The 19,518-nt window shown below is 44.4% G+C and overlaps 1 protein-coding gene across 4 annotated transcripts in view; it reads left to right on the top strand.

The window, feature by feature from the left end:
• sema6a (sema domain, transmembrane domain (TM), and cytoplasmic domain, (semaphorin) 6A) overlaps nucleotides 1–10,909 on the top strand; it is a 56,136-nt gene extending 45,227 nt beyond the window's left edge. For all 4 annotated transcript variants that reach the window (XM_026999762.3, XM_081707697.1, XM_081707696.1 and 1 more), the window contains one exon: nucleotides 7,132–10,909. In XM_026999762.3, the coding sequence (XP_026855563.2) occupies nucleotides 7,132–8,225 (1,094 nt within the window). In that variant the 3' untranslated portion in view covers nucleotides 8,226–10,909. The remainder of the gene's footprint in view (nucleotides 1–7,131) is intronic.
• Nucleotides 10,910–19,518: the final 8,609 nt, after the last annotated feature.

The following is a 19,518-nucleotide window of genomic DNA, read 5'->3' as shown; positions in this document are numbered from 1 at the left end:
TATCAGCACACAGACTGTTTCAAGGTCAGCCTGCAACTGCCATTTGCAGTGAAGGCAGCGACGAGAACAGCACAGATTAAATATTTGCCCAATCAATACCATGTTACTCAGCAAGGATAATTATGAACTGTATTACCTTGTATTACTCTAAATGGCTTTGGTAGACTTATTACAGACTTATTACAGACTTTGGTAGACTTATTACAGATTTATTACAGACTTTGCTAGACTTATTACAGACTTTGCTAGACTTATTACAAACTTATTATAGACTTTGCTAGACTTATTACAGACTTTGGTAGACTTATTACAGACTTATTACAGACTGCTAGACTTAACCTGCTTAATTTGGCCATTTATGATCCCTGCTTCCTTCCTGAGGTATGGTCACTTCGTATTTGTATGCAGGTGGGGCTGTTGTGTTCAATATCTCTCTCTCTTTTCGGATTCTTCCCACTGTGAGAGTATGCACTGGGAGAACATGCACGACTACGCTAAAATCTAGGTGTTGACTTTCATCAAAAATAAGAAAAAAAGAAAACACTGTGTTGCCTCATTTAATTTACATAATGCACTTGCACAGTGTTCATAGTAAAGGGCATATGTGGATTACTGTACGTGATGCAAACTCATGTTACTTTTCATGAGGCACTTATATTATATGGATAGTGCTATTTACTCTTTTTTTCATTCCAGTGCATTCACATTGAAACCCTTAGGCGAAACATTCACAGTTTGAAATTAAGTGAGGAAATTGGCCAATTTACGCATGAAATGTGATGGTAAGAACACAATTTTTTTTTTTTTTCCGTGAACAGAATCTACATTAGGTGAAAAGGCACTTCCTCCATTTGCATGGTCACTGGCAGCAGCGCACCTGTTGAACCTACACAATGGTGGCAGCTAAAGGCATGCTTATTTGGCATCACTGCAGTGTGGCAGCCTCCACTGCCAATACCCAGTGCTGACATCCAGTGCACTGTGGCACTAGGGTATAGGCAAGAGGCCATATTTTAATAGAGCTTCTTGTTGCTATTCTTATTGCCTTTTCTTTGATTATTATCATTGATTTGTTTATTTGTTTGTTTTGTTGTTGTTGTTATTATCTTTAATGCCATTTTTTATGTCAGTTAGGCATAAGCTATATTAATCAGAGTGGGTAATTAGGACGTCGTTCTGTTGATTCAGTTTCTGACTCTTGCATGGTTGTGCTTTTCCACTTTCTTTTGCGATAAGGGTTGTCTCCTCCACTGCAGTATTATTTCTGCTTAACCTAATAACTGCACCCTGATGAATATTCATGCAGTGTCCTATCCGCCCTCGTTGACATCCCTGTGTCGTGTTGTGCTGCTAACAGTTTCAAAGTGACCAATGTACTCTGAAAACAAAAAAAATTAGGACCCCTGTGATATGATGCTAGAGTCTAAAATGATCATTAGAAGAGTGTTCATTATAGAGAGCACTGTGAGCTTAATTCATTAGGAAAATATATGCATATATTTCATAACAAATATGTATTTTATCAGTATGGAACCATGAGTTAATCAGTCCAGTATTGTCATTTCTGCCTTTTTATACGCCTGTAATATCACTGCACCATGGTGCATTAGTGTAACACTGGCAAAATTTGAATTTAATGAATATTCAAAAAGGAATATTTATGAGTTCACTTCAGTCCCAACACACCAAAGCTGGCTGGTGGCAACATTTTTTCTCAGTACATTTGAGCACTGTGTGTCTGGTCTCATCTATTTGTCTGTGCGTGTGTGAGATCCCACTGCTCCTGCTCCCCACACACACACACACACAGTGACTCACACACACACACACACCACCCTCCCCACCCTATCTGTACCTCCGCCATCTGCTGCCATTGTGAGTAGTCTCCCTTCCACAGGACCTTTCATCTCCCAAGATGGAATGTTCCAAGGCTGTACCTTAATGTAGCCACAACCTATTACTAACCTTAATCTGCTCTGCAGCGCATCATCTTCCTCACCAAATGGAGTCGTACCTCTCTCCCTCCCCTCGTCTGGGGAATGGACTTTGTGAGCCTCTCCCCCAGTGCTCCCTCGCTCCCTCCATGCCCCTCTCTGTCTGCCCCCGCCCCCAGCCAACCTGTGGCTGTCTTTGTGCACTTCTCAAATTTATAGGTCAATTAAAAAGGCAATATAGACAGAGAGAGTGAGCGAGAGAGTGAAGGAGAGAGAGAGAGTGAGCGAGAGAGTGAACGAGAGAGAGAGAGAGTGAGCGAGAGAGTGAACGAGAGAGAGAGAGAGAGGGAGAGGGAGAGAGAGTGAGCGAGAGAGTGAACGAGAGAGAGAGAGAGAGAGAGAGAGAGAGAGAGAAAGGAGTCTGTCTGTATTACATGTAGAGTAATGTTGTCATAACTGCCTGGTATATATGTTCACTGTCAGTGCTAAACCACCGTACTGCTCTTCAACCGGGTGCGACTCGGGAGCTGTGAAACAAGGGCTGATACATGATAGCTCAGTGCGGATCAGGTGCGAAAGCAATGGAAGGTTCCACCTTCCCGATAATGACGCGAGTAGATAAGCATCTGCCTCTAAATCGCTTTCTTTGTTTTGTAGCTCAAACCACTTTTTCTTTCCTCCAGGGGTTGGATTTCAGCCCATGTGTACATTTGCTAATGGTATTTCCCAGGGGTGGTAGAGGCAGGCGCTTAAGTCCAAAGAGTGATCTACTGTTGTGGAATGCTTAGCATTTTATAGCACATGTGACACAACTTTACAACAGGTCATGCAGTTATGGAGTTAAACCTGATTACTATTTTTTAGACTATTTTATAACTACCTGTGCCTTGATCTGAATGTCAAGATTAGTGTGCTGCACTTCAGTCTTATTTCAAGTTTATTCAGTGCAAAATTGGTTTTGGATTTAACCCAGTACACGGTATGACAGCTTAACTCCATCTTATGAAACTAGGGATTTCCCCTTGTAACACTGACCTCCTGGTTTCTTTCTATTTTCAGTATGTCATACCAACGGATCTCATATGTCAGAGGCAGCTTTAAAAATTAAAAGCATAAATCACATTTTATATGTGTTATATTTATAAACTAGAAACATCTAACAATATTTTCTTGAGACAGGGTTCTGCATGCTTGTAAACAGTGTCGCGTGTACATCACAGATTTAAATTATAGATCCCTCACTGTGGTATATTCCAGGCTTAAATCTTAAATATTATCTACACCTCGTCCCTGCAACCACCTCCACCCACCCCGTACTGAACATGGATATGATGACCTCAATTAGGATTCAGTAGAGAAATCCTTTTAACACTCCATATATTTCATGCATATGCATAATCATAACCCCGACCAAAAAAAAATGCAGTTAAAGTTTTGAAAAGAGTTCTCTCGCAGTTTAAGAACATAACTTTATGGCTGAAACATAATGTAACGACGAAGTCACTAAGATAGAAAGTGACTACAACTAGTGGACCGAAAAAAAGAAGGGACGCCACTAAAAGCAATGAGGTGTCGTTAGTGAGTTGCTCCTACTAAAATGGTCGATAAATAAAGAGCACCGGTGGACTTATTAAAAAGGCAGTAGGACGTTAATGAAGTGTTGCAGATATGGGGCGGAAAAAAATAAATGCATTTGAGGGTGCCTAATGATAGTGGAGATGAGGCATCGCATATTCGTATTGTAACACTGTAACACTGAAACATTCAGACCATGCTGCTAGCATGTGTTGTGCAGTAGCGCACCAGTTTCATATGACCTTCTTAAAAATATTGTACAACAAATGTTTATTTATTTCATTCAGAGAGAGTACAATCTATGTAAAGAAAAGAGATTTAGGGAGAATTGTGGCTCCTTCGCGAAGAAGTGTCATCTCATAGGCACCAAACATTCAGCATGTAATGAGCAGACTGTTGGCTGTGCCGACACATTTGAGACAGAGAGTTTAGAGAGGGTATTTGAATATGTCGCCACAAAGCGAACATATCAGAGATGCAGTGGCAGTGCTGGAATCAGCTGCCCTGGTCGCTTGGCTGGGACGTTTTCTCAAGTGGGAGAGACCGAACAAAACCAACAGGAACATTTGGCACTTGAACTGGAGCCCTCGAAGGAGCCCCCCCGCCAACACACACACACAAACACACACATCGTCAATCAGCATATGGGCGTTTGTGCTTCAGCAAGCCATTGAAAACTTTTAAGGCTTGTATTCACACGTGTATGTGTCTGACTGTAAGGCTTAATTGTTGTCTACCCCCTTTTAGATATTACCATTTCATTTACTGTCTTGGAATTGTTTCATTTTATGCCCAGCCCCCTCGGAAAGAGAGAGAGAGAGAGAGAGAGAGAGAAAGAGAGAGAGAGAGAGAGAGAGAGAGAGAGCGAGAGCTGCTCGGCCCTAATAATGGATCGTGCTGCACGTATTGCCCGGGTGCCTGTGTGAATATTCACACATCACTTCTTCACACAGGGTGGAGTGTATTGACAAGCAGGGCTCGGAATTTGCTTTAGCGCAGCTGAGTGCAAGAAACCATTTTCCAGGATGCCTAACTTGTCTGGGTCTGGAGCCTCATGAAATTCAGAGGAATAATGCTCATCTCCAGTTCTGTTCCTCTGACTCCTTCTCCATCAACCGACGGGTGCAGGAAGGGTTACATCAGGGAGTTTTATTTGGTGTGCATGAATTTTATGAGACCATTTGACAAGGCTGTATAAGCAGCATATGTAATTAGTTTTGGATTTAAAGCCCGTTGGAGCTCCAAGAATCAGTCAAACCTCCCTAAAAACAGCTTGTTAAAAGAGAGTGACTCTTAAAGTAAAAGCAAAACAAACAAACAAACAAAAAAGAAATACAGCCGTGTGCCCCCAACTAATAGCCTCCTACTTGTTTGAGACCTGGTCTTCTTTATGGCTGTGGACCCCTTTGAAGTTGACTCAAAAAACAATCGACTTCATACATGAAAGTTAAAAATCTTCAAAGGTCTAGTGAAGCCCGGAGGCTCCGTTTAAGTGGCCCCTCCATATCCCAGGAGCCCTGTGTCAAGGTCAAAGAGAGTGGCCTGTGGTGCCAGAGGAAGAGCACTTTAACTCCTTGTCCTGGGTTGGAGTGGGCCCGTGCTCCTGAGCCTGATCTCCAGTGGGTCTGATCCCTCTCCCCCCCCAACTTCAAACAAAGTCCATCGGCTAAACAAGAGCTGATTTAAAAACTCAGGTCTGTTCCTGTGGCCAACCAACAGCAATTCACGTTCCCCTTCATGTTATCTGTGAAGCCACCAAGAATTATCTTTACCATTGTCGTGTTATGTAACACTTCCGTACCCATAAAGAGATGGTATTCTGAAGCCAAATTAAGCCAGATCCTAAACTAAAACATTTTTGCTGGAGAATCCATTTATTATGTATCTTAGCCCAAAGCAAACATACTAGCGTGGCTAACAATGAATGGAATTAGCATGATGGCAGTTGCATAATGCGTAGTGAGTTATTTCTCCTCCTATCATCGTTAAGAACATAAGCATTTTAGGCTGAGCTCTTCCTTCAGAAGTTGAGCACAGACAAGTCCTAATATGGCTAATGGGGAAGATGGCGAAGGAATATAGCAGAGAACAAAAGTCAGCAGTTAGTGTGACCACCTGCTGGGATTCATACTATGATAGCTTCCTTTGATTCCTAAACACGTTAGCACTTTTGGACAAACTCTCTCTTTTATCACCTCCCAGAAATCCACCCCATTAGATGATCACAATCAGGCATATTGTATTTTAACAAAAGCCAGTGTTATTCAATAGGTATTTTGCCGAGCTATTAGGCACAGATCACTGGCTATGCTGATAGCCTTACCATATGAACCGCCATTTTGCCTAAACACGGGCTTAAAGCCTTACTAAACGAGGACGTCTTCTGTCCTAATCTTAATTAGTGCCCTTCTTTAAAACAATATCGCTTTTATGCAGCTATACATGCAGGAGGCTTTTATCTCTGCTGTTGCGTTGATATATGGAGTTAGGAATGAGGAACCCATCAAAACATGGGAAAAGATGTGAGAAAAACAGCATTCACGTGGAAAAAAACATGGAGTTGAAAGGCAAACCTTCTCAGATCTCTCTATTAGCAGAGAAGGAGCAGATGTGAGGCATGTACATGGGTCACTTTGTCTCCCAGGGCCTCATAGAAAACATGTCACCCATTTATCTGCTTGTCATGAGATAAAACCTCGTGATCCCAAGCAGACAGTAAAAAGGAGACACTTGCTCCGCTAAGTGAGATGCGTAGCCAGCGATGGCAGAGGGTTATAAACGAATACTGTAAGGAGTCTTCACGCTGCCGTGACAGAGGAATTCTCTATAAAGGATTCTCGCGTGCGGCGAATCGGGGCAGCAGCGCCAAATGTTGTCTAAACACGACCCCGTGGATTTCACGAGGCCTGTTCGGCTCCGATCTCAATCTGTGCTGGCCATGACTTATTGCACCTTGCAGTCTGCCTGTGTATGATGGAAACCACTCGCCTTAATCCCTTCAGAAAACAGATGAATCTTTGCTGAGCCTTGTTAGTGTTAACATACTGTTCTATTCTCATGAGAATTTATTCTCCTCTGAAGAGATAATACAAAGCTTTTTTTCCCCCTCTTCTGCTCATAACGAAGTCTATCTTTTATGCAGTTATCATTATGAACTACTGTCTGGGGAATTTTCTTTTGTGTAGCTTCAGTCCTTGGCTTGCTTGTGATTCTCACTAGTTGCAATGCAGCACATAAAACCGCTCTCTTTGTTTTCAACAAAACCTCCCTCCTAAACTGTCTGTAGTGCAGTGGGTCATTTCTTAGGTGGTTTACATTCAGCTGTGAAGAACAGTGAGGTCAGAAGTTTGTTTTGCTGGGAGTTTTATGTTACTTTTGAACAAACTGAAGATGTGTGTTAGATAAACTTTTTTTTACTTCTTTGAATCTTCATGCTACTTCTAGCACAGACACATTTATGATCCTTGTATATTGTGGATAATTCATTTCCAGAGTCAGTCAATCTTATAAATATCTTATAAAATATATTTGTCACTGCTTTTCACTAGCAGTGGTCCACTTGTCCAAATGTTTGGGTTTTTTTTGGGTTGTGATGTATAGCATTTCTAAACTCTCTCCGCAGGAGTGATTCGTGAGAGTTTCCAGAAAGGCCGGGATCAGATGGTTCCCATCACTCTGCTGGCCATTGCTGTCATTCTGGCTTTCGTCATGGGTGCCATCTTCTCAGGCATCATTGTATACTGCGTTTGCGATCACCGGCGGCGGGACTTCGAGCTCTCCGGCCGCAAAGACAAAGAGTCAACAAACTCCAGGCGAGGCTCGATGAACAGTGTCACCAAACTGACAGGGCTCTTCGAGACGCAGGCCAAAGACGGCCGGCCCGAGGCCATCCTCACGCCCCTTATGCACAACGGCCGGCTGACTAGCAGCAAGATGCTCATCAAAGCCGACCAGCACCAGGTGGACCTGACGGCGCTGCCCACGCCTGAGTCCACGCCCATGCAACCACGTCGCAAGCCCAGCCGGGGCAGCCGCGACTGGGAGAGGAACCAGAACCTGATCAACGCCTGCACCAAAGACATGCCCCCTATGGGCTCACCGGTCATCCCCACGGACCTGCCGCTGAGGGCCTCGCCGGGACACATCCCCAGCGTGGTGGTGCTTCCCTTGCCTCAGCACCAGCAAGCCTACCAGCACGAGTATGTGGAGCAGCTGCACCGCAGCGAGCCACCCGACGACCCCGCCGCCACTCTGGAGTACAAAACCGTGAAGAGTCCCTGCCACGGCTTGAGCACGGCCGACAGTGAGGGCATGCCGCCCCGCGTGCCCCAGCGGGAGGCCTCGCTGGCCGCCGTGTTGCCACCTGCCGTGCCCCAGATGGGCAAGCGGCTGGACGTGTACGGCCGCGCCTACTCCGCGGGCTCCAGCAAGGCCCTTGGCCTGAAGAAGCAGCACAACACCAACTCCTCCAACTCCTCCCACCTAGCGAGGAGCCACGGCTACGGCCGTGCCGAGACGCCGCCGCCGGCTCCACAGAGGGTGGACTCCATACACGTCACTGGCCCTCCGGCGGTGGGCCTCGCGCGGCACCCCAGCCTGACCTCATACAGTTCGCTGCCACGCTGCAGCTCCAGGCACCTCAAACCCGACGTCCCACCCAAACCCTCGCAGGTCTCCCTCTCCACGAAAGTCAAGTCCGGCGAGTCTTACACATAATAGGCACGAAGAAAACGGAGGACACACAAAAGTGCATCTGCATTGTACAGCTGTGTACAGGAAATGCAACTCACTGTTGTTGTTTTTTTTTTTAAGAAAAAAGAAAACAAGAAAACAACATTTTTCATGTATGTACGTGTTGAGCTCAGGCTGTTGACTTCCTGTTCCTGGATGGTGAAAGATGGAACACCTGCTACTGAGAAGAGAAGAACTCTCTTGAATCTTTCATCAATGAGCCACATGTCACTCCGTAGCGTTCTTTTTTTTTTTCGAATCCTTTTCTCTTTCTTTTTCTTCCCGAGATGATAGTATGTCAGGCTGAGGACACAGCCACGACGCAGCTCATGTTTTGTTTTCTTAACAGACTGCCAAAAGCACATCGCGGAGAGGAGAGTAATTGTATAGTTCTGAAGCTGGGATATGCCCCAGTTAAAAAAGCACTTGGACAGAAGCTCAGACTGGTTTACAACAGCTGGTTTACAATGGAAAACTGTGAAATTAAGAATAAGAAAAAAAAAAAGATTAAATGCCTCCCTTAGTGTTGCAGCTACTGGACACAGCAATCAAGTAATGCCTTTAGCGAGGTCTGCAAAATCGTCTACTGTAACTGGTGACTGAATAACCCGTGACTGTTAGTACTAATAGCTGGTTGTATTTATTTTTTAATAAAGTGCTTTCAAAGAAAGACGGACTCTTTTTAGGCTCAGAGAGAGAGAGACAGAAAGATCTTTTTAATTTTAATTAATCATGTGTGAAATTATTTAAAGTCATTCAACTGGAGCCAGTACAACCTTTTCTCGTTAGAAAAGAAAAAAAAACAAAACTATCCTCTAACTTTTTTTGAACATTGCTAGGTGAACATGGAGGGTATTAAAGCCTTTGCATGGAAGAGATATTTACTGAACAGTGCCGGGAGAGCTCGGGAAGGGTTTGGACCGAGCGGTATCCCAGGAAGAAATGGATAGAAAAGGAAAAGCAGGAAAAGGGGGAAACATATCCTCAAACTGGAACTCCTGACTCGATAACCTCAGCTCTCTGCTGGCATCTACATTCAGCACTGTGGATCATGTCAGTACCCTCTGTTCTGAATGCCCATAGCTCCGTCGAGTGCCATTCCGGTTCACGTTCGTGCATGAAAGTGCGCAAAGACTGAGGAGAAGGAGAACGACGAACAGCAACCTACTACCCACCCCGATAATCCGCGCGGTGAGACAAACGTGTGGTTGCCGATGCTCAGCCAGCATGTGGGAAGCGTTTTGGGTTAGGGGTTTTGTTTTTTTTCGTTTGTTTGTTTGTATGTTTTTGTTTATTTTTTTCCCCTCCATTTGGCCTGTATCAAAACGTATGATTTTTTTTTTGCCCCATCTTCACATGGGCCCTTTTATGGAACTACAACTGTTTGGTAGCCTTTGTTTTTCTTCCACGTGTAAATTTGTGCCTTACACCCCTCAGTAGTGACGAGTTTGTTAGCTGTTAACTGTTACCTAGTGGTTCTTATGATTACATATTTCCCTCATTTGATGAGAAGCAATTAAAGAATGTAGGTGTTCTTGTTGTTAATTCGGGTCCCTTTGGAAACATTGGGTGGGAGGGGAGGGGCTAACCACAAACTCTTTTGTGATGATTTCTGATTGTGCCAATGAAACGCTTCGAAACAGCCCTTTTGTTGTGCTGGCAGTGTCGTCAGTAGTGTTGTTGTTGTTGTTGTTTTTGCTTTGGCTTTTTCTGTTTGTTTGTTTGTTTGGGTTTAGTTTCTCGCAGTGCTCATCATTTTCCGCAGCCCTGATGACATTTTTACTTTCATTTTGATAGATGAACTGGTGTATATTCTTGAGAAGGCCTCCACGATTCTGACTGATAAAATACAATGAGATAATGGCTCCCAATTCAGCTATGAAACGTCTCCCTACACTACATGATGATGCCCAATTTCTATCAGCAAATACAGGCTGGCTCCTGTGAAACACTTGAATAATTTTAGGAAACATATTAATGCTTTCAATGTTTATGATTGATGCCAACTAAATAACTTCCTAACTATGTCATTATTATGTAAGGGGGGGGGGGTTAATTGTCTGATTTGGGTATTTAACTCCCTTGACCCATATTTTATCACTTGCCTCTTCCCCAAATAAACCACACACTCCTCTAGTCGACTGGTGCGGTTCTTCATTTTGGTCAGTGCTTCATACCAAAATGTAAGCCTTTCATCAATCAGAGCGCAAAAAGACCGGTAGGACACACCCACCTGTCCTGCATGGGTCTCCAGGCATGTTTTACTTGGACTAATGTGTACATAGATGCTTGTAGGGTCAGACTGCATCAACTGTCTCAGACCAGATAAAGCGAACAGGGAAGAAGGGTCACGCTCACGCGTCTGTTCGTTTGTCTGGAGTCGTGCGCGTCACTCACAGTCTGGATGACCTCTGTGGACAGTAGGGCCCTTTTTCAGTGTGCCTTTTCTCTTTCCCCACTTTTGCTACACACTACTAGAGGCAAACCGAGTTGGAAATTTCAAAAGTCGTCGGGACGTTTGCAGGCCTGTAAGATATTGTTCTGTCACAAGGTTTTATTTTCTTGCCCTTCTCCAACCTCCTTAACATCAGTAAGTGTATGTTGTAAAGAAATTCTCTTTAATAAATGAAAAAAAAACATAATAAAAACATTTAAAATTGTTGTCACAATTAGTTTTTCATCCATTATTTTCATCTTCTAAGTCAATATTGAAACTGAAACTCAGACCATACTGACACAGGTATTTCTATTTATCTATAATTGTTGTGCCAACTTAATGAAATATAGCCTTGCACTAAATTGTAACCAGAATCAGAAATGTGATTTTCAAACAGGCCATTGGCCAAGAAACATCTCTGGGGAACACTTAGGTAAACTGCCAGCTGAAACTTGTCTTGGCAGGTTTCCTGTCAAGATAAAGACTTGAAGCGTGGTGTAGATAAGCAGTCACACAGCGGCCGAACACGTGCATGAACACACCTCTATTCAAAGGCTGGTTTCAAAACATTCATTTCTGAATTGTTTGATGCCTTCTACCGTGCATAAACCATGATGATAAGGATCGGTCTGGAGCCTTCTGCAGACGCTCACGAGTGAGTCACCAGATGTGGTGCTAACAGAGGTGAGTAGAGTGTGGATATAGTGTTTCACGTACAATGAGGAATTTAAGATCTTCACTTCTCTCCTCACATGAACTGATTTTTTTTTTTTTTTTTGGGCGGGGGGGGTTCTCCCAGTGGTTGAACTTTAATGCGAACATAAAAAGACAGCAATCAAGCATTAAAAAAATGTACTGTTGGGGAAATTCCAGTGGATTTGACTGAAACGGATCTAGATGTAGGCTTTGCTGTTGACATTGATAGGACCCTACAGAATACCAGTGGTACCAATGGTTTTATACTAGTGTTTTCAATGGAATGCATTTGTGCACTTGGAATAGGTATGGATATGATTTGAGCCCTAAAACACTGTTTCCTTTTAAATCCCAAGCAGCGGATTTAGGTTGTTCGCAGGCAGTATCATTCAATTTTATGTTCTTTACCAAATAAATGCCACAGAGTGACTCGCTGCATTTTTTAATCTCCTAGCTGGCTTTCATTCTGGGTGCCCCATGCAATCTGCAGTAAAAAAAAAAAAAAAAAAAAAGAGCCCTGTAATCCCAGTAATTCCAGTGCCCTTACTCCAGCTATCCAATCTAGCATCTGATATGTGGTAATGACTGGCAGCTTTTTAACGCATGTCTTGTCTAGCTAGTAGATGGTTCAAGGTTGAGAAAAAGTGAGAAGGAGAGAATGGTGATGATTCAAACATGCACTTCAGCACTACAGACCACAGCAGAGGAAAGTGTAAGGACATGAAATAATAACAGCCAGCCTTTGGGGAAAAAAACAGAAACAAGCAAGTCTGGTTTTAAAGAGTCGGAGAACTGAAATTTTCTAAATAGGATTAGGCACAATCCTCCCCTGCATAATAACATATTGTCATAGCAAATAGTATACAGACTATTAATGATGACCTTCATCATATTCTTTTATAGAACTGCATTATGCAGCCCAAAAAAATGACAAGACCACCAGCATTGTTTAAATCCCATGCCAGCAATAGCAGGGTGGGGGGGAATTGAGAAAAGTAGCAAAAACTGCCAAGGCTGGTGCTTGAAGATAGAGAGGTTAGACCAAGGCTGGTGCTTGAAGATAGAGAGGTTACACAAAGGCTGGTGCTTGAAGATAGAGAGGTTAGACCAAGGCTGGAGCTTGAAGATAGAGAGGTTAGACCAAGGCTGGTGCTTGAAGATAGAGAGGTTAGACCAAGGCTGGTGCTTGAAGATAGAGAGGTTAGACCAAGGCTGGTGCTTGAAGATAGAGAGGTTAGACCAAGGCTGGTGCTTGAAGATAGAGAGGTTAGACCAAGGCTGGTGCTTGAAGATAGAGAGGTTAGACCAAGGCTGGAGCTTGAAAATATAGAGGTTACACAAAGGCTGGTGCTTGAAGATAGAGAGGTTAGACCAAGGCTGGAGCTTGAAAATATAGAGGTTACACCAAGCCTGGTGCTTGCCTGAGCTTGTAAACTAGAATAAGTATGAAGTGTGGCTGTCTTGCTGTATAGATAATGTGTTGGATACATTATTACAAATGTGTGGTGTATAAAAAGTGGAGGCAAACGTTTCTCCCAGCGCCAGTAGTGAACAGCAAATAATAACAATACCTAACCACTGGAGTCAACTGGGAATTGTAGACTTTGAGGAGCCAGATTCGAACTGACAGATGCTTGGAAAGGCTTCAGTGGAGGATGATGACATCAGGTACACACTGACAGTTGGAAGCTTGAACAGGATAATTAATTGTTTATATGATCTGCTTTAATCCACAGGTGTGATCCCTTCTCCAATTACATATAGCAGATGCAGCACTCACATTTCCCAACCATATAAAAAAAAAAAAATAGAAACCGTAATGTGATATGCACGCAGTCCTTTGTGAATCACCTTTTTTCGGCGCTGTAAAAATGATAGAAAGCTCTTTGAACTTATCCGGCACGGATAGCCGGATCGAGATCCAGGCCCTCTTTGACAGACAGGCCTGCAGTGTTGTAGCATCACCGCACATGATGATGAAACGGTTCGGCTGTTGCTTTGGTGTGAGGTCCACTGAGGCACCCTCCTCCAAGATTGCAGTGTGGAGAGTGAGACAGAGTGACAGAGCGCGAGCGAGTGAGTGCATGAGTGCTTGTTGTTTGTGTGCGTGTTGTGTGTGTTGTGGCTGACCCTGGTCTCGCTCTAATGCTCTGCGGGTCATGTTGTAGCTCTCACGCAAGCCAAGCTGAGAGCTCTCGCTGTCTGTCCCCAAGGTCGTGCGCTCATCTCCAGGGAGACAGCGAAGAAAGCCTTTGTTTTCGGTCGGGTATGTTTTAGCACCCGAAACAGCCACCCCCGTGACAGAGCTATCTTTTATCTTACCTGGTGCAGCCCATCTTTGTGCTAAAGTTCGAAATCGATTCTTCTGCGTCTTTTCCTCCAGCAGCGTAACATGGGTACATAAAAACAGGTCTGGAGGTTTGCTTTCACACTCCCATTTTCTATTGTCAATAGTTGGCCTGTTTTTTGTCAGTCTTCTCAAACCAATCACTAAATATTTTCCTGCTTCGGCGGCCGTCAGCTGGTTAGCGAGATACACGGTCAGGCGGCAAGATGGCTTGAACCCATAAATTATTTGCCACATCACCAACGCTGACGAGGGAGGCATAGTTTTTACAGGATAAATATAATTCACAGGGCCCCTGGTGAGCGGTCCATTGTGTCCGCTGATCCCAAGGCTGTGTCTGGCTGTGTCATCTCTCTCTGTCTGAAATGAGCCGAGCCCAGGTGGCTCCAGCCCAGCAGGGCAGGAAAGACGGCCTCCGCTAAATGACAATTTCGCCGCAGTGTTGAAGGTCAGCTTTTTCCAGGCCAGCTGCCTGATAGTATGGCCAAGGCGTGGTCCTGCCTGATTGATTTTTCTGTCTGCCCACAAATTATTTTCACTGCTGATGGCATATAGTGTATCAGGGTAATAATAGCAGTTCACCATGAGTAATATTGTCATTGAAGATGGCAGAGGACAGAAATTTAATGACCTAAAGGTGATAAATTCCTTCTTCTTAGTGTAATGCCTGGGGCAATGATATTCAAAACTTACTTTATATATATGAGACATTTTTTAACTAAAATAGTTGTTAAAATGAAACAGTATACACCATACAACTGTGAAGGCCGTTCACAGTGCAAATTAATATTACAGAATTAAAATACAAGTTTCGTCATGCCCTGCACGATTGGTAAATATGGACGTCTGTTTATCTTTTTGCCAGTAGCGCTCAGGCTACTTTTCCAGATGTGGCTGACCAGTTTGTGTTTTATTTCACCCCATTATGTCAAAGGTCAAGAGCCCAGACAGATATCCGCCAATTCATCAATCAATCACAGTTCAGCACTGAAGCTCTCTAGAGACCGGAGACGGATGGAAGAGGAGGCTGCACTTGTCTTGGTTGATGTTCGCTAAGCCATATAAGATTTCTTTGCTCAGCTGTACACTTCTGTAGTATTCTACAGATCTGGCAACCACGCTCGTACATGTCGTCTATGACTTTTCTCATTTTATGAACTTTAAAAATTTTTTAAAAACACTGCACGGAAAATGTCAAGCTCAGTCTTTTGGCTCGACCGGTGATGAGGAGGACAGACCGCGTTTCCAATTAGACAGGCAAAGCGAACATGGGTGTTTATTTCTCCTGTTTCTGCAGGTCCTTCCTGTCTTGGACCAGGACTAAAGCTCAAGGCCAGGTACATTCCCAGCTGCAGGTCCTCTCAACCCCAGAGCTGCCTCATCCATTATAGATGAGAGGGAGGGGTGAAGCCATCTCAGGGGACCTCCCCCAGCTGTATGCCAGCAGTATCCCACCCACTATTCATAATCATGCTGACAATGCAAGCGGGCTTTGACCGGCCACGTACATCACCTGCCCACCCCACCCCCACAACCCCCAAAATATACACACAGGCCTGGCTTTCGCTTCAACAGTCCGAGCACCTCTTTTCCAGGGGGCGGTCATTTCTTAATGGAGCTGCCACCATCCGTTTTGAGCTACTCTTTAAGCGTCTCTCCAGACGTGTTTTTTTTCTTTTCTTTTCTTTTCTTCCCCCATTACCGGGCCAGCTTGCGTCACTCCCATGTCTAACAAAGCAGCATGTCTGAACCTCAACCCGGGCATAATCCGAAGGAGGAAACGGTGGACTATCATTAATGTAATGTCTGCACCCTGGTGCCGTGTGAATTTTGGGGGAAAAAATGAAAACACAAAAAATGAAGGGGGGGGGGGGGGGACCCACCATGTTGAGATCTGGCAGACTCTCGCTCAGAGGGAACTTGTGGATTCCGGCCCACGTGGGGTTCTGAAGGAAGTACGCAGGCAGACGAGACTGGGTCAGAGGTCCCTCGAGCAGTGGGCTGCTCCCACAGATGGCAGTGCCGAAGATGCACCCCCGAAAACGGTTAAACGAATGAAAACAACTTCAGTTTAGGAATTAATAATGCATGCACACATCAGTGCATTTCATTCCAGCCCCTTATCTGAGTCTGCAGATGCTTTCTGGGAGTAATTAAAGGCTATCTAGATTATCATAATTCATCATTATCCACCGTACAATCTTTATACAGACCGTATTCTCCCTTTTCTAGTCCACATTGTTTGCAACTTTTTTTATTGAACATAACTAAAACAAACCCATTCGGTATCTTGGGACAATGTTTTTTTTTTAAATATTCATCTGATATGAAGCATTGTGTCTACAGAGTGTGGACCACAATTCCCATATGTCTGACTCCTGCTACGTCTGACTCAAACAGGATTTTCTAAACTGACAAAAAAAAAATTCTTCCCATTCCCCAAGACTGCATCTCTATTACTTAGCCCACATATCCTGAAGCCATAGTAGAGCCATAAAAGCAGAGATTAAGGCCATGTCACAGTCTTACAGTTTTATTCAGGATGTTAAGTTTGATGCGTTTTAATATAACTATTTCATACCTGATGCAATTCAAGTGCATAGCCACACGACTGTGACAGCTCTCTCTCCAACGTCAGGGTTAGTTGCGTGCTTAGCCGTGAATGCACCTTGCAAGTCTCCAACTGGGGCAGCAGCCCCAGCGTATCGAACGTCTGAACACACAAGCAGTTCAGTTAGAGAGAGCATGAAAACAAACAGCATCTGGAAACGTCTCATCTTGCACGACAGCTGAGCCCAATGCCTTTCCCTCATCTCCGGCAACGAGACAGATCCACTACCTTGTGTCATGTTTAGACAGCATGTGGAAAAATAACAGCACGGACCCACTTCAGTCAACAATGGAACGGAACTAAACATGCTGTGAGAAACCCATTAGAATGCCCTTACACCAGATAAATGTAATACAACGATCACATCTCCACGCACACTACACAGCACTTATGCTACACCTTTTTAATGAGAGATGATTAACAGATCTCATAGTTGTGTGGGTGGCAACTGATACTGAGCTACATAAATGAATATGAAAACGATGTATACAATGTGCTAGATAGAAATCTAATTATTGGTGCAGAATGGCTGAGACTGAGGTAAGGTTACTGCCGTGGGAGAGGGCTAGTTAAGTCCACCGCTCGGGGAGGCTGCCATGTGTGGCGTGGAGAGGAAGCAGCATGACTCTTAACCAATTTCATTATCACGCACATGCTCATGCACACACGGACGGACATGCGCACACACACACACACACACACAATCTCTCCTACTTGGAAGCAATGACACACCTCTTTTAATCTGTTCTTCATCCTTCTTTGCTCAATCCACATACCTACACACACACACACACACACACACACACACACACACACACACACACACACACACACACACACACACACACACACACACAAACCCCACCTCCACCCTCATCCTCAAACAGTAATGCTCTCCTCCAACTGCCGTCTCCACCCCTGATAAACGCAGTATCATCTGCCTAGAACAATCTGTTCTTGGATAGCTCTAGTAAGGAAAATTCAGTGAAGGAAGCATCAACCTCTTTATCAACGCACACACTTCTGATATCCAAAAAAGTGACTGACAAATAAAAGGAACACATTTTAAACAGTTATTAAACAAGGAATTCATATGTATATGTAGCACTGTACCGCAGTGTCAACGGGTGCATGCGTTGTCAGTGTGTTTTACACTCTGGCTTAAGACAAAGAAAAGGCTTGAATAAAAACCAGACTATGCTAAGCAGATGGGGAGTGCGCAGCAGCAATGGGATTTTCTCCTGGATTTGGGGAACAGGATTAGCTAGTGTGTAATTATATGGGTGCTGCAGGGGTATGCTTGCCATGCAACGTGTGTGGAGAAAAGAAGAGGGGATGGTGCAGATTGTGTGTGTGTCAAAACAACAGTTCTCTCTATCTTACTTCGGAGAACTTAAAGAAACTCTTGGCCACACTGAAAGACGAATGGCGTCCGTCTCTCTGGGCCGTGTCGAGCACTGGACAGCGGTGCAGCCCAAAGCCAGACAGGCTTAGCTGCAGCAGCTGACAGCAGGGGAATCCCCTTTCTAACCCGTGGCCATTTCTTACAGCTTTCAACACAGAAGACGGCTTCATACTGGGAGCCGGGGTGTGGAGCCGCCCGACGTAGCTTGGAACGCACATACACAGCACAGAATGAAAATAACTAACAAATAACGCAAGCCCACTTGATTGACAGACCAGAGGATAAATAGTTAAAGAGTGTGAGGCTGCTGGTGACAAGCTGGAAACAAAGTCTAGCCTGGAAATATAAATATATATGTGTGTGTGTGTGTGTGTGTGTGTGTGCGTGCCTGTGTGCTTGTGTATTTCAGAGTAGTACATAACATTTCTAAAGAAACGTGCTGTTTTGGAGGTCCTTCATCAGCTGTGCAAACAAAGTGCTTCATCCTGTTTCTTTGTAGTTACTTTGTACTACTTTCTTTGTAGTTAATGCTACATCTCCTATAGTACACACACATCATTCATATATATATATATATATATATATAAAAAATGTATTTAGCTGTCCATATGGACATCATCTATGGTCACAGAGCGTAATGACCCGAGCCAGTGTGGTACCACGGCGAGGTCATCAACTTGCTAAAACAATATAACAACACAAGCTTCGCTGCAAGAATATTTATCTCTTGAACGTGGTCCCAGAACAGACTTGTCTTGGGGGCAACGAATGCAAAAGGCAAAACAGAGTGAGAGCAGAGACGTGCGAGCCAGAAGAGAAAAGAGACAGTGTTTCACTAAGTATAGTGTAATACCCGCGTGAGCTTCCAAGAAGCCAGAGACGTCCTCTGTAGACACAGGCCAGACTTAAAGAGTCCTTGTCGAGAGGACACTGGCGAGCAATGTGGCCTCAACAATGCTCTTTCTTCGGCGTTCGTTTTGCTGGATTTGGAGAGCCACGGGGATAGTAGGCGGGATTGTGTTTAGCAATCCCAAGGCAGTGCGATTTGAAAAGGCATGCGACGTGGCTGCAAAAGACAGGCTGAAATGGTGTGTGTGTGTGTGTGTGTGTGTGTGTGTGTGTGTGTGTGTGTGTGTGTTTGTGTCTGGAGGCAGCCTGAGGAGCACAGCTCCCATCAGGGGTCGAGATCGCCGCCCTTCAGGTCAATACCGCCGCCCTTCAGGTCAATACCTCTCTCACAGGAGCCTTGGGCAGCTCCTCTCTCTGCACCCTATTCACTCTCCATCAGTCACATACTCTCACATCTTTGTGGGGGCACGTTGGGGGGGTTGTTCCGAACTTTCAAATTCCTGAAATCCTTAAAATGATCCCCCTGCTGTGCAAGCGGCACTTAAGGCTGGTCTGTGGTGCTGCGGGAGTTGGGGAAATGGCTTGCTGTACAGTTAAACCACAGACTTTCTGTCACATTCTGCTCTTAGTCATTAGTTGCTCTGATGCCCTGTGCCTATCAGTAACAGCAAACGTCATAAATGGGTAGCAAAATAACACAGAAAACATTTATACCCCGTACCATTTCCACACGACAATCTTCCATATTTGCCCGTTTTGTCCCAGCCAAGTGGACAGAACTCCGGTGCAGCGTTTATAGAGTCCGCTGTCTTTTCTTGCCTAATTTTCCACTAACTGAACTAGAACTATAGCGATTCTCCGCCCAGCTCCTCAGGAGGCCCTGCAAGCCCGCCGAAGGTTAATCTGCTTTAGGTGGGCAGCCTGCAGGTGAGA

Source organism: Electrophorus electricus, chromosome 25, assembly GCF_041902795.1.
Source record: "Electrophorus electricus isolate QZ-2024a chromosome 25, ASM4190279v1, whole genome shotgun sequence".
Lineage (NCBI taxonomy): Eukaryota > Metazoa > Chordata > Actinopteri > Gymnotiformes > Gymnotidae > Electrophorus > Electrophorus electricus.
This window is presented reverse-complemented; position numbering and strand designations above follow the sequence as displayed.